Genomic DNA, 15070 nt, shown 5'->3' on the forward strand with positions numbered 1-15070 from the left:
AAAAAAAAAGTGTTTAAATAAACCACAACAACTAAATCAACAAATCCATAATAAAAAAATTTACAAACCGTGAAAAAACAAAAACTAATATTTTGTCGACAACTCTTTAGCTTTTAAACATTCATTAATTCATTTCGGCGTTGAATTCACTAAATTTTGAGTAATGTCTTTTGAAACTCTATCAGTAACTTTGTTTCTTGTTCTTTAAGCTGGTCCAGATCTTCTATTCCAGTTCCACCAAGATTGCGATCAAACCAAGACCACAAATTATTTTTGCAATTAAAATCTGGACTATTGGCAGGCCAAGACATGATTTTGGAATGGTCAGTGTGGAATAGACTTAACAAGATTTTAATGGGTCCACACAGCTAGTATACATATTATAACTTCAGTTCATACATCAACTGAATATCAAGGGTCTTATCGTTTTATTTTGTTATTCTTAATTTTTTTCAGCAAAAAAAGTTAGCAAATATGTATCTATATAAATTATAGAGGATTTTGAGGTTTAAATTTAGGTAACTGTTGAAATCTAATACTTGTTTCAGAAAATCATAAAAGTTTTTTTAACATAAAAAAATGTCAAAAGTAATGTCAAATTTTTTATTTTCTATGACTTAAAATGAAACTAAATACAAATAACAACATTTATAGAAATAAAAAAAATTATAATTACCTCTTCATTAAGAAAGCAATGAAATAAAGTAAGCAAGAAACCCTAAAAAATATTTTGTTCAAATATTTATATAAAATTCATTTGTAATATTAAATTAAAATTTGTATTGCACAAAAATAAAGTATAAAAAATTAAACATTTTGTTGATCAGTCAGTGACATTTGTAAGATTAATTTAAAGCTATCGTATTTTAATTTTACTTAATTTTGACCTAGTTTAGTTTTACAGGAAAGGTTTAAGCTAGAAAGGGTTTGAACTTTTTCGGTCTAAAATATTTAGTTTTTTCTGTCTGGGAAAAAATCTACTTTTTCCTTCTAGAAATATATCTATGAATAGAATACTTTAATTTTTTAATGAAAAATAATGTTATGCCAATATATTAGAAACTGTACTTATCTCAACTTATGTACTTATCTCAATATATTAGAAAATGTACTTATCTCAACTTATGTACTTATCTCAATATATTAGAAACTGTACTTATCTCAACTTATGTACTTATCTCAATATATTAGAAACTGTACTTATCTCAACTTATGTACTTATCTCAATATATTAGAAACTGTACTTATCTCAACTTATGTACTTATCTCAATATATTAGAAACTGTACTTATCTCAACTTATGTACTTATCTCAATATATTAGAAAATGTACTTATCTCAACTTATGTACTTATCTCAATATATTAGAAACTGTACTTATCTCAACTTATGTACTTATCTCAATATATTAGAAACTGTACTTATCTCAACTTATGTACTTATCTCAATATATTAGAAACTGTACTTATCTCAACTTATGTACTTATCTCAATATATTAGAAACTGTACTTATCTCAACTTATGTACTTATCTCAATATATTAGAAACTGTACTTATCTCAACTTATGTACTTATCTCAATATATTAGAAACTGTACTTATCTCAACTTATGTACTTATCTCAATATATTAGAAACTGTACTTATCTCAACTTATGTACTTATCTCAATATATTAGAAACTGTACTTATCTCAACTTATGTACTTATCTCAATATATTAGAAAATGTACTTATCTCAACTTATGTACTTATCTCGTACTTATCTCATGCACAAAAGTGAATGCATATTACTTTGCATATGCAACTTTAGTTAATATAAAAAATCTTAAAGTTTAAGATTTAATCTAAACAAAAAATGTGGTTTTAACAAAATTTGTTGACATTCAATTCAATTTTGATTTTTATTTGGATTTGGAATGTTACCCAAGTATTTGATTTTGAAAAGTTAGCAATTATTTTCATTTTTCAAATTTTTTGTCATAAAGTTATTATTATAAAAGCAATTATTTTCATTTTTGCAAAAATAACAATTATTATTGAAATTATTTTAATATGTTTAATATGTTTTAATAATTGTTGAAAATCAGTTATAGTTTAAAATAATTATTATGAAAATATAATTCATAATATATTAATAATAAATAGTATCTTAAGAATTTGACTGTCTGTAAATTTCTTTCACACATCTTTTTTGCAAGATGAAATTCTGTTAAAGTTTGATAAAGTATTTTTGTTTGATAAAATGTTTTAAATTTGAAAAAATATTTTTTTTAAATTAAAATTCTGTTTTAAGTTTGATAAAATGTTTTGCATAAACATTTTTATTATTATCTTTTTTTTGCCTTCGCACTGATTGGTTGACTCCTTCCATTTATATTTAATAGTTTGACTCCTTTAACTGTCCCCAAATTTTTTAATTCATTCCACAGTCTACTGATTGCTTGACTCCTTTCACTGTTACCTAATTTTTTGACTCGCCAATTTCCCCTGATTGTTTGATTCCGCCAACTGTCCACTAATTGTTTAACTCCTTCCACTGTCAGCCATTATAAATTTCCCCTTTTGCTTCTTTTTAATTTTTTTTTGATCAGAAATCCTATCTTTTCAAACTTATGCTTTATAGATAACTTAGTTAAGAACATCAGTACAAATAAATAATCAAGTCAAGTAAATCAAGTCAAGTAGTCAAATAACCAGAGTAAAGTTAAAGGAATGTATTATTAAAAAATTAAACAATTGTCTTACATCAATTAGATTTTTTGTCATTGCTCAATTAAAATTAAAAATTTTAATTGAAGGATAATAACAGGATCAAGTTTTCTAAATCTGAACTGTTTGTAACTGTCTAATTGTCACTTCACTGTTTAATTGTAACTGCTTATCTAATTGTCACTTCACTGTTTAATTGTAACTGCTTGTCTAATTGTCACTTCACTGTTTAATTGTAACTGCTTGTCTAATTGTCACTTCTCTGTTTAATTGTAACTATTTGTCTAATTGTCACTTCACTGTTTAATTGTAACTGCTTGTCTAAGTGTCACTTCACTGTTTAATTGTAACTGCTTGTCTAAGTGTCACTTCACTGTTTAATTGTAACTGCTTGTCTAATTGTCACTTCACTGTTTAATTGTAACTGCTTGTCTAATTGTCACTTCACTGTTTAATTGTAACTGCTTGTCTAATTGTCACTTTAATATATTAAAAAAGTACAAACAAGATACCTGAGCAGAATTTAATACAGCAAAAATATATTGAAAAAAAAGAGTTTCACTTCCAAAAGAAAGATATCCAAAAATCCAAGTCACACCAAGAATCGGCAGCAAAATAATGGAAGATCGAAAACCAGCTCTAACAAAATAGAGTTAACTTTAGAATAATACTTCTTAATTAAAAGATAAAAGAATTAGGATTAAGGTTTATAAATAAATATAAAATATTCATTTTTAAACATTACAACATGTTTGTATGTAAATTTATTACATGTTACAACATGTTGTATTTAAATTTATTACATCTTACAACATGATTATATCTAAATTTATTACATGCTACAATATGCTTGTATCCAAATTTATTAAATGTTACAACTAGTTTGTATCTAAATTTATTACATGCTACAACATGTTTGTATCTAAATTTAATAGATTATTAATTTATAGTTAAGAACAGTGCATAGTTAAAAACTTATTTTTAAGTATGTGTTTTTCTTTGAAAATTACAAGTTTTTTTTAAAATATAATTCCAAAAATGAAAAAGAAAAAAGTAAACAATAGAAATATAATTGTAACCTTAAGTTGTTAGAAAGTTTATTACTGTTATTGAGTTTGACTATTTGTATCAACACCATTAGCAAAATTGAACCATTTATCTATAATATAAAATATTTTACAGCTTTTAATAAGCTTTCATAAATTTAACAAAACGTATAATAGTTACCTGAGTAAATTAGCAATTAACCTATAAAACTAATTAACAAGGTTGAAGTCATAAATAAAGTTAAATACTTTGTTAAATTAAATTGAAGTCTTTTTTTTTTGAGATATATTATATGTTTGATGCTTATTTGTATATATGCTAGTTAAACATTTTCAAAGTTCTGATTGTGTACAGAAAAATGTATTTATTACAACACACAAAGTATTTTTTTTAAATGCTTTTAATAATGATAAGTTTTAGCAATTAAATGAAGAAAGCTACAAATAATAGCCATCAAACAATTAAATGAAGAAAGTCATTAATAATATTTATAAAGCTATAAATAAAATAAAAGATGATCAAAAAATTTTAAGGTTTTTTCTAAGCTTCAAATTAGATTTTTTGTCCTTCATCTTTTGAATTTACATCCTACCTAAAAATAGAATAGGAGTCCAATTCCATAAAATTTGAAGACTTGCTGACAATTTACCTTCAGTCAATACAACAGCTGCCTTCAATATACCTTCAGTCAATACAAAAACACGCAACAACTGCACACAGGATTACTAAGTTTACCAAAAACCTAATATCTTTTTTTCTTTTGAGATACACAACTAACTGATTATTATAAACTACCACCTCATACTTTGGCAAAAGTATAAATAAGTTAAGTGCAGTTAAAAGCTAACATATTTGCTTTTCTGAATAAGTCAGTTCTAATAAAATTGTTTTAACTCTTTTTAAAATGTATTGATTTTACAACAATTTTTAACTGATTTTCAAAGATGAATTTTCAAAAATCAAACCTGAAAGTTAAAAAACTTTTACTTTTTTTAAAGTTAAATTTTTGTTTTGTCAGATTCAAAATTTTTAGCATACTTTGGTCATCAGAGAAATCAAAACTTAGTGCATAGATTCTTGTTATATATAATTAAACATTCTAATAGTTGTTGTTATAAAATTATAAAGAAATATAAATAAAAAAGTTCACTTGAATTTATTTGATTTCAATTGGTTGCAATTGTAAATTTTTTTGAGTAGTTTTTAAAGTTTTATGAGGTGAAAGTCATGATATGATACTGCAAAACATAGTTGATTAAAACAATTTTTTGAAGATCATAACAATGTATGCATTTTTCTGCACATTCAAAAAATACTTGCATAGAAACTTTTCAATAATTACCAATAAAATAAAATTTTTGTTGTAGTACAAATCTTGTAATTTTTTATATATGATTTTTTTTTTATATAAAATATATATGCTATGTATATATATATATATATATGCCATTTTTATATATGCTAATTCAATGTTCAAATAATATACAATACATCATTTTTGGAATTATGCAAGTATGAAATGTTTTGCAACATAAATTTTAATTATTATAGAAAATGGTAATTTGTTATATTTTACTATATATACTGAAATAGTAGGAAAACCTTATTGAGGCATACTTTTTAAAAAAATTATAAAAAAAAAAAAATTTGCTGATATTTAATTTGCAGTTTTAGTGAAAAATACTACTAACATTATACAAATGAAAAAACCAAATTATACAAAGTTAAGGAAAAAAATTAAACAAACCCAAATAAATAGAAAAGAAACACATTACCATAATATAAGTTAACTATATTTTATAATAATTTTGTAATGATGATAATAATTTAGTTTTTATATGAATAAACAATAATTCTAATTAACTTTTATTTTAATTATCTAAACGTTTTTATAACTAACTAGTCATTATATTAAATCTTTGTTATTGTAATAGTTTTAATAAACTGATTGTAAAATAATTGCTATGATTAACTAACCACTATTATTCCTAAAACAGGACCAAGAAATGCCCATACAGTATCATATGAGTTTGAAAGCCAGCAACTAAAAATATATTACTCACTTTTGGTATAAAATATTATGTGTTATGTTACGTAAGAAATAAAAATAATATCTAAAAGACATAAATTTAATAAACATACTGTAAAAGCACTATAAAAAGAATAAGCATACTGGTTAGTAACGGAATAGGCATTTTTGTTAACTAGATTTGTAATAACAACAATAAATAAAGGAATTCCCCATGCTGTTAAGAAGTATATGCGTATATACTTTTTAGGTTCGGCAAAAACTTTTAAAATAACAATATAAAGGTAAATTCCTTCTATCAACATCCAGCCGAAAGTAGCTAACCAAAAATAATGCAAAATGTATGCAACTGATTTACACAAAATCTGCAAATAAAATAAACAAAAGCACTGAATGCATAAAAAATAACAATAATAGTAAAAAAATATTTTCTTTTAATTTCACAAATATTGTTAAACAGTAATGTTGATTATACCTTATACTTCACTGCATCAACTCCAAAAACAAAAACAGTTTGAGCAATTAACAAAGAAATCATCAAATTTAGGTGAATAATGTGTTTTGTACGCTTTTTATAGCCTATTCTAAATAAAACATTCATATATGTGTTATAAGAGGAAACATAGGTGAAGGGTTTGTAATTATCTGACAATATTGACTATTTGGATATTGAATACTGAAAATTTCAAATATTTGGATCCGGATATCCAGATAAAAAATAAGATTTTATAGATAATAAATTAAATAATTATGATATTTTAAAGATAATAGATTAAATATTTTACTCATTGATATAAAATAATAAAACAATTATTTATATTTTTATTTTTTCAAATATGTGATTTAAAAAAAACAATTTCATAAAAAGTTGCAAAATTCAAGCAAATTCTTAGTTTTGTTGTAGTCAATAGGAAAAACCCACTCTATTACTGTAGATGTTGGTTTTATTGTAGGGATGCGCCGAACGTTCGGCAAAACTGAACGTTCGGCTGTTTTGCCGAACGTTTGGTTCGGCCAAACCTTAGCAAATTTTCGGCCAATAATGCAAATTTGGAATTCATCATAAATTTATCTAAATATAAATAAAATTTAACTCGTATCATAGCTACGGTTTAAATGGATAAAGTTTTTATTAAAAAAAGCGTACCAATTAAACATAGAAGGACATTAGATTTTATAAATGAATTTCAATACAGTTTTGGTTTAAATTTTATTATGTATTTTCAATACAGAATAAATTTAATCTGACCAAATGGAATAATAGATTTACCAAAATTATTACTCAACTAAAATAATTGTAGTATTATTTTAGTTCATCACAAAAATCTAATATTATAAAATCACCATTTGTTAATCTTAAAATAACAAATAGGAATTTAAACGAATAAGATTTTTTATTGAACTTAAGTTTGTTAAACGTGATGCCTATTGTTGCTGTGGTAAAATAAATAAATTTCTCAACAGAGAAAGTATCTTACAAGCTTGCTACTAAACTGATTTAACTGATAAAAAATATAATGTATAAACATTAATTTTTCACTACTTTCTAATGATAGTCTGTTTCTACTTGGTTCATAAATGTTGCCACCTGTACAAAAAGTCTTTCACTTTCAACAGAAAAATGTGGTGCTGAAAGAAACCTTTGGGTTATTTTCTTTAAATTTTTTAAAGAGTTTCCATAATTTTTCCACCATAAAAGAGGACTTTCTTTTTCCAGAACAAGAGGGAGTTTTAAATACTCCAATACATCCAAAAATCTCCATGTTGATCATTTGCACATTAGAGTGTGATCTTTTAAACCTTTTGCTATCTTTAGTAATTGAAAAATTCGAATCACATTCATTTATAGTTGTCAGTTTGAAAACTAGCCAAAAACATTCATTAAATTTCGTATACGCTGGTTTCACAAACACTTCATTTGTGTTACTTACTGTGGGTTCTTCACAATCAAAATCAGAGGATTCAAGTTCTAAATTATGTTGCTGCGTTTCTAGCATCTGCTAATTTAGCCAACTTTTTATTACATATTCATTGTCATTTTTGTGTGTGGAATTTCAAAACTTAGCAAACCTTTATGTAAATACTGACTTATATTTTTTCCTGTGTGACTTTCAAGAAAATGCATAACTCTGAGTACTGCTCTCTGTTGGGAAAATTCATTATTGAGCCAGTGTGCTGTCATGCTTATGAAGGCAACATTTAAACTATTTGCTGTCCAAATATCAGTTGTAAGGTAGTAACAAATTTTCAGTTAGCAAAAAGATTAAAAGAATATAAGTAAATTTTGTGAACATTTAAATAATTTAATAATAAAGAAGTAGGGTACATGATTTGTTTACATGATGATACATGTTTGTTTACAAGATGTACATGATTTCTTTACAAGATGCTTACAGCAAGCAATGTTTATATATTTTTTGTTTCCAAACTTCAGGTCATATTGAAAATGCTTTAACTTTTTAAATGTAAGAAATTTAAAAATTAAAAATAAATTTAATATATAAATAATATATGTAGAAAAATAATATTTATTACTCAATTGTAATAGGTTACTTTTAAAACTTGTTTGCATTGAAAATAACTGCATTAAATTATTACAAATAAACTTTTATAACATATAATATAGTTTACAATAATAATAAACAAATATGATAACATATAAATTACATAGCTAAAAGGAACTAAAAATGTGTTAAAAATTTAAAAAAATTTTAACATAGGAGTTTCATTAATCATTAATAAAAATTCTAATGCTCCTAATAATTAAAGAAACTTTTTTAGCCAAATACCATTATTTTTAAAATTTCATAAAAATAATAAATAAAAACATTAGAAAAAAGCAAAAATTTTTTTTTTACTCTGGGTAAATATGAAATAACTTAAAAGTTTATAATTTTAAAGAAAAATATTACTAAACTTAAAGTTATCAATAAACTTAATATTACTAAACTTAAAAGTTGACTTAATGTTTATTGTACTAGAAAAGACAATAAAACTTTAAGTAAGTCTAGTACATTTAATAAAAAAAATAAAGTAGATTGAGCAAAATAAATCTATAAAATTTGCAGTAACATGTAAACTTCAATGATACAGTAAAAAGTTATGTTAACTTCCGTGATACATCAAAACAAATGTGTAAATTTTAATGGTGTTGCAAAATGAACATGTAAACTTTGACAATGCATAAAAAGATTAAAAATAATAAAAAACATATTGAATAAAAGTCAATTTTTCATGAACACGCATTGATTAAAAACAATGTTTTTATGCACACATATACATCATACTCATTAACTAAAAAAATTAAAAAAGCAAAGAAATATAAAAGTAACTTACAATATCAGTAGAATAATGATAATTCCAATAATTAAAAAAAAAATAGAAAGTCCAGAAAAAATCAGAGTTATGGTATTTAGAGCTTTTTGATGAGTTTTAGAAATCTAAAAAAAAAACTTACATGATATTGAAAATATTAGATACAATCAATATAAACTACTTGTAAAAAACAAAATACTTAATTTAAAATAATTATTTGTTGTCTTCACAGTTCTGATAATTTTGTTTAGGCATATTATAATAGTATGTCATGGTTCTTTTTGTACAGAAGCACATAAACAAAATTAAATAAACAAAATTAAATAGACAGATAAATACTGAGAACATCCTTGAAATAAATAGTTGTTTACATGAGTTTTTTTCTTATTTTCATAATAAAGATATTTATTTAGCTTTATATAAGATTACTATTATTACTTAAGTCTATGTGATAAAAAAACCTTAAAAAAAAAAATATGACCTGCATTCCTCGCATGTTTTACTCATTCTTTCAGTTAATGTAGGTAACATCATAGCAATTATTCAAACAACTTAAGAAAGTTGTACAACATGTTAAACATTTGACATCCGTAATGGTCTCTTAGCCTTTTTAAATTTATTTATTTTATTTGAATAAAACGTTTGCTTTTCCATTGGTTTTTTGTAAAAAAAAATTTTTTAAGTTAACAAAAAAGTTGGGTTATTTGTATTTATTTTATGTAGAATTTAAAGAAAACATTTGTTTGGTTGTTGAGTTTTTTAAATTACTTTGTTCAGGATTGAAATAAAAAGTTTGTTTTGCTGTTTATATACATAAAATATTAATACAATATTATGAGTATATATACATAAAATATTAAATATGATAAGAATTTAAATTACATGTTTTAAATATTCCTTTTTATTTAAAATAAAAATAAAACGTTTGTTTTGACGGGTTTTAATTTAATTAAAATAAAAAATAAAATTAAGTTTTAAATTTATTTATATACATATATATATATATATATATATATATATATATATATATATATATATATATATATATAAATAAAATTATAAATATATATATATACACATATATATATAAATATATATATATATATATATATATATATATATATATATATATATATATATATATATATATATATATATATATATATATATATATATATATATATATATATATATATATATATATATATAATGCCAACCTAGCTGACCCAATTTATATGGGGTAATAGCGTACACATCAAGGTACCCTGTGATGCAAATTTTAAAATCTTTTAACTTTGTCCACAAAAATTAATTTAATTTGAATGTTCAAATTAAGTGAAACTTTGATTTTATAGTGCGACAATAAAAACACCTGTAAAATGAGAACCACTTTATATAATTTGATAAAAATTGGTGCAAATGTAGCATATGACCTCACCAAACTCTGGTGTGAAAAAACATCAAGCAAATGTAGCATATGGTCACACAAATTCTGGATAAAATCAGCCAGATTGATTATCTGGTTCAGGATTTATGGCAGTTTTAATTTATATTTTGTTACTTACACCTCAAAACATTACCGATTACAGTGATATTTGATCACGATTTTCAAAATAATGGTTACATGAATGTTCTACTATGTAATACCAACAATTTTTGTTATAATTGTTTTATTGGTACAACTACCATTTTCATTTTATAGACTAAAATATTGATTTGCTATTTAAAGCGTGGTTTGACTTGGCTTATGGATTGCCTGAAAAAATCAGTACTTTATAAGGTATAAACTACTGTCAAAATGCATGAAAATATAAAAAAAATGGTTGAAAAGCTATTATAAATATATCTACATAATAAAGTAATAAAATTTAGATGAGATAGCTATGATAATTAACAAATAAAAAGTTTGGAGGGGCGGTCAGGGGCAGTCAGAGGAAAATTATTTGAAAAGGAGAATAGTACTTTGAAGAGCAGTAAAAACCTTTTGTAGGAATGTGTCATCAAATGTGTCATCAAATGTGTCATCAAATGTGTCATCAAATGTGTCATCAAATGTGTCATCAAATGTGTCATCAAATAAAATCTCTTCTAAATTGTCAATAAGTCTGATAAGTGTCATTAATTTAAATAATTATTTCCTTTAAAGAAGGGAATTATGTAAAAATTATTTGCTTGCAATAAAGTAATTATTTTCTTGATTTTAATCGTTTGTATCTAATAATATTAGTAGGTATGTTAATGGACTGTTATCCAATATAAATTCAGGTTAAATTTTGTAAAAGGGATAGTTTGATTTAATAAAGTTGGATTTAGTGAATTGCCACAATGCCAAATCAATCAAAGGTTCACGATGAAAATCGAAAAATTCATGTGCTTAATCTGTCTAAAAAAATGTTTAAGACAGCTTACTGCTTTCCAAGCAGATCAAATATGCAAAATGTACAAGACAAAGATCAATATCAGTGATTCTCGGGTATCACAAGAAGTTGTGTGAACCATGTTGAACAATTTTGCGCAGGAAACAAGAGAGAAAAGAAGTTATGGTCCCTCTTTTGCTTAATTTGTAATCTGTAATTGCCTAATCTGCCAAATTGGTCTTTCAAAGCTGCAAGTTAAACATCCTCTTGAAGAACAAACCACCATTGAGAAAGAACCAAATGTACATTGCAGCACATGTTACAGCCCTCTTAGGAAAAGGTTTGCCCGTTCAATCTTTAGCAGCTAAAGATTTCAGAGCAGTTAAATGAATTGCATCTCAAGTTATTTCCAATATAAAATCATCCCCTGAAGGAACTACTTGACTAGCTAAATCATTTGGCGGGCCTCCGCTTGAAAAATTTTTACATATAAGTTCAGAGAAAATCTTTAATAAAAAAGACCAGATAGGTTTCGGAAAATATAACTTTAACAAGTTTTTAATCACTTTAAAAATGAATAATTTGATAATTTTAAACTTTCTCAACAAAGTTTAGTATTAAGACTATCAAGCGCTCCAAAATTGACCACTCTAGCTCTTGTAAATGTAAAATTATATACTGGATTATCAAACAAGGATTTAAAGAAACTGGTCAGAAATCTAAACCAAACATCAAGAAGTAAGGTGGTTGAGCCAAATTTTTATAAGAATTTCTTAAGAGCAGGTCAAAACTTGAGTGATTACTTCAACTGCAGTGACTTAAAAATTACCAACAAAAAAGGAGATTATGATACAGTTCCGGTTGTTGCTTACTGCAATGCTTTATCAAGTCTTATAAATCAAGCTATTCAATCTTGCAAAATTTCTGATGGATATTTTGTTGAGCTCGGAATTAATGGTGGTAAAGGTTTTATCAAATTTTGTCAAAGCAAAATTTGAGAAAACCTTTACCACCATTAAAGAGCTGGTATCAACCTTTAACTGCGTTAAGAGTTGATACCAGCTCATTGCCTCAAAAACAACCTCTTCTTTAAAAGACTGGCAAAGACACTGGAGTTAATTTGTTGCGGCATCAGAGGATTTGATAGAAACTCACTCCAACATTGAACAAATATGGTCACTGATTAATGCAAATGGAGTTAAAATAATTTTGGCTTGCAAATATGAAAGTTGCAAATATAATTTGTGGTCTTCAAACCCATTTAAGTATGCACCCTTGTTCATGGTGTGACATCAAATCCAAGAGTCTTACTCAATCTGGAAACTTGTGAACACTAGGCTCAATCAAATCTAGCCTTGAGCAATCTGGCGGGGTTGTTGCTTGTGCAAAGTTGTTTGGTAATGTCATTCAAAAGCTAATCATCAGTGGGCCTGACAATATTTTGATTTTGGAAATAACCTCACAAATAGAATTGCATCTCCCTAATGGTGAATCTTTTTAAGATACATAAAACTGCTCGGACACTTTCTCTCAAATTGGACCCTGTATCCAGTTTGAGAGAAATGAATGCAGGAAGCTTTTTAAAAATGTGGATGTACTCCAGAAACTTGCTGATACAAACTCGACTCCTAACATTCTTTACATAATTGAATCATTCAAAAGTTTCAATTTAGTTGTAAAAGCTTGCTTCCAATTTATCCTTCAGCTGAATTTTGCTGAAACAATTGAAAATTTCAAAAGGTGTTACTTAATGATAACTGGTGCAAACGCAACACCTAAAATTCCCACCATCTTCTACCACATCAGATTTCATCAGTCACAAAAGATCTCCATTGGGACCCAAGACTTTTATAAATATTAGTCAAGTTATAAACAAATCAATAATTGCCCAGAGTACAAAGAAAGATTGTTATGCTGCATAACTGATCTAAACAGTACGCACCTTTAACTGCTACCATAATTTTTTTAAATTAGACAACAAAAAATCATAGCTTACGGTTTATAATGAACATTTTAACCATTTTAATCCTTAACTGCTGTAATTACGAATTTTAATATTGCATATAAAAGTATTAAAGAGTATTTAATTAAAAGAGTATATTGCGGAGAAAATCAAAGACCATGTCTTACAATTTAATCATGTTGCCAGGTTTTTGTACTTTTATTTTGCATTTTGGCAGTATTTTATACTTTAGGAAATAATGAGATATTAATGCTGTGAATTGCAAGTCAACCATGCCTCAAATAGCAAATCAATATTTTTTTGTCTATAGATTAAAAATGGTACATGTGCCAATAAAAAAATTATAATAAAAGTTGTTGATATTACATAGGAGAACTCTCATGTAATCTTTATTTTGAAAATAGTGATTGAATATCACAGTAATAGGTAACATTTTGAGATGTAGTAGCAAAAAACTAAAAAAATATAAACTAAAACTGCTATAAAACCTTAACCAGAAAACCAATCTAGCTGAAACTTGATCCAGAGTTTGGTGAGGTCATATGCTACATTTGCACTAATTTTATCAAATTATATGTAGTTGTTCTCATTCTACAGGTGTTTTTATTGTCACTTGATTTCAAAATTTGATGTGTACGCTAACACCCCATATAAATGGCGTTCTTGGATCAGCTAGGTTGGCATTATCAGGATCCGTACTAATTGTGTGTGTGTGTGTGTGTGTGTGTGTGTGTGTGTGTGTGTGTGTGTGTGTGTGTGTATATTTATATATATATATATATATATGTATATATATATATATATATATATATATATATATATATATATATATATATACATATATATAAATTGTTTAATGCTTATCGAAAATGTATCCTTAATTTAACTTTAACATAACATATGTACCTGAAATCCTTTAATTGAAGTTAGAATTGCAAAATTTGTGAGATGAGAACATAAACATGTTGTGCTGTAGTTTGATGAATAAAATGTTTTACAGCCAATTGTTGACCAAAATCCTCTAAATGTCAAAGTTTTTAAATAAAATTCTCTACAAATATTTTAACAATCTTTAGTAAAGAAATTAACTTCAATTCAATGAGTTTCAAGAGTTTTACTCAAAATTAAACAATGTTTATTAAAAATATTTCAATTTCAAAAACATCACCAAATATTTTACAATATTTAACAAATCATTAATATCATTTTTATTTTTCATAAACATATATTTAGGTCATATTTCAAAATATAAAAAGACACTTTTAAACCAACTCCTTCTTCCTTCTTATTTAAAAAATGGTGGCACTTAAAACAGTTCAACAACTTTAGTTATGAAACACTTTAATGTGTGTTTCTGAACTTGCACATATTTATTAAAACAAATCATATTTTTAAAACTGTGATTCTTATTAAAAATAACTTAAAAATAAGTAAAGTTAAAAATAATAATATAATAATATAATAATATATAAAATTATAAAATTAAAAATAATAGTTTTAAATCAAATTTTTGCAGAACTTGTCATGATACATATCAAAAAATATATAAGTTTAATTGTCTAAACCTGTTAGTATTTGTTCAAAGCTTATTTAATGTTAAATCATTCAAAGCTTATTTAATGTTAAATCATATTTTTATTTAATGTTAAATC

At 24.9% G+C, this 15070-nt stretch overlaps 1 protein-coding gene across 3 annotated transcripts in view; it reads right to left on the bottom strand.

The window, feature by feature from the left end:
* LOC136088756 (adhesion G-protein coupled receptor D1-like) overlaps positions 1 to 15070 on the bottom strand; it is a 136641-nt gene that overhangs the window by 19306 nt on the left and 102265 nt on the right. For all 3 annotated transcript variants that reach the window (XM_065813373.1, XM_065813374.1, XM_065813375.1), the window contains 8 exons: positions 14325 to 14439; positions 9120 to 9223; positions 6259 to 6367; positions 5928 to 6148; positions 5732 to 5798; positions 3787 to 3866; positions 3220 to 3346; positions 677 to 718 (listed from right to left, as the gene is read on the bottom strand). In XM_065813373.1, coding sequence (XP_065669445.1) covers positions 677 to 718; positions 3220 to 3346; positions 3787 to 3866; positions 5732 to 5798; positions 5928 to 6148; positions 6259 to 6367; positions 9120 to 9223; positions 14325 to 14439 — 865 coding nt within the window. The remainder of the gene's footprint in view (positions 1 to 676; positions 719 to 3219; positions 3347 to 3786; positions 3867 to 5731; positions 5799 to 5927; positions 6149 to 6258; positions 6368 to 9119; positions 9224 to 14324; positions 14440 to 15070) is intronic.

The sequence above is a fragment of the Hydra vulgaris genome, chromosome 12, assembly GCF_038396675.1.
Source record: "Hydra vulgaris chromosome 12, alternate assembly HydraT2T_AEP".
In the NCBI taxonomy this organism is placed as follows: Eukaryota; Metazoa; Cnidaria; class Hydrozoa; order Anthoathecata; family Hydridae; genus Hydra; species Hydra vulgaris.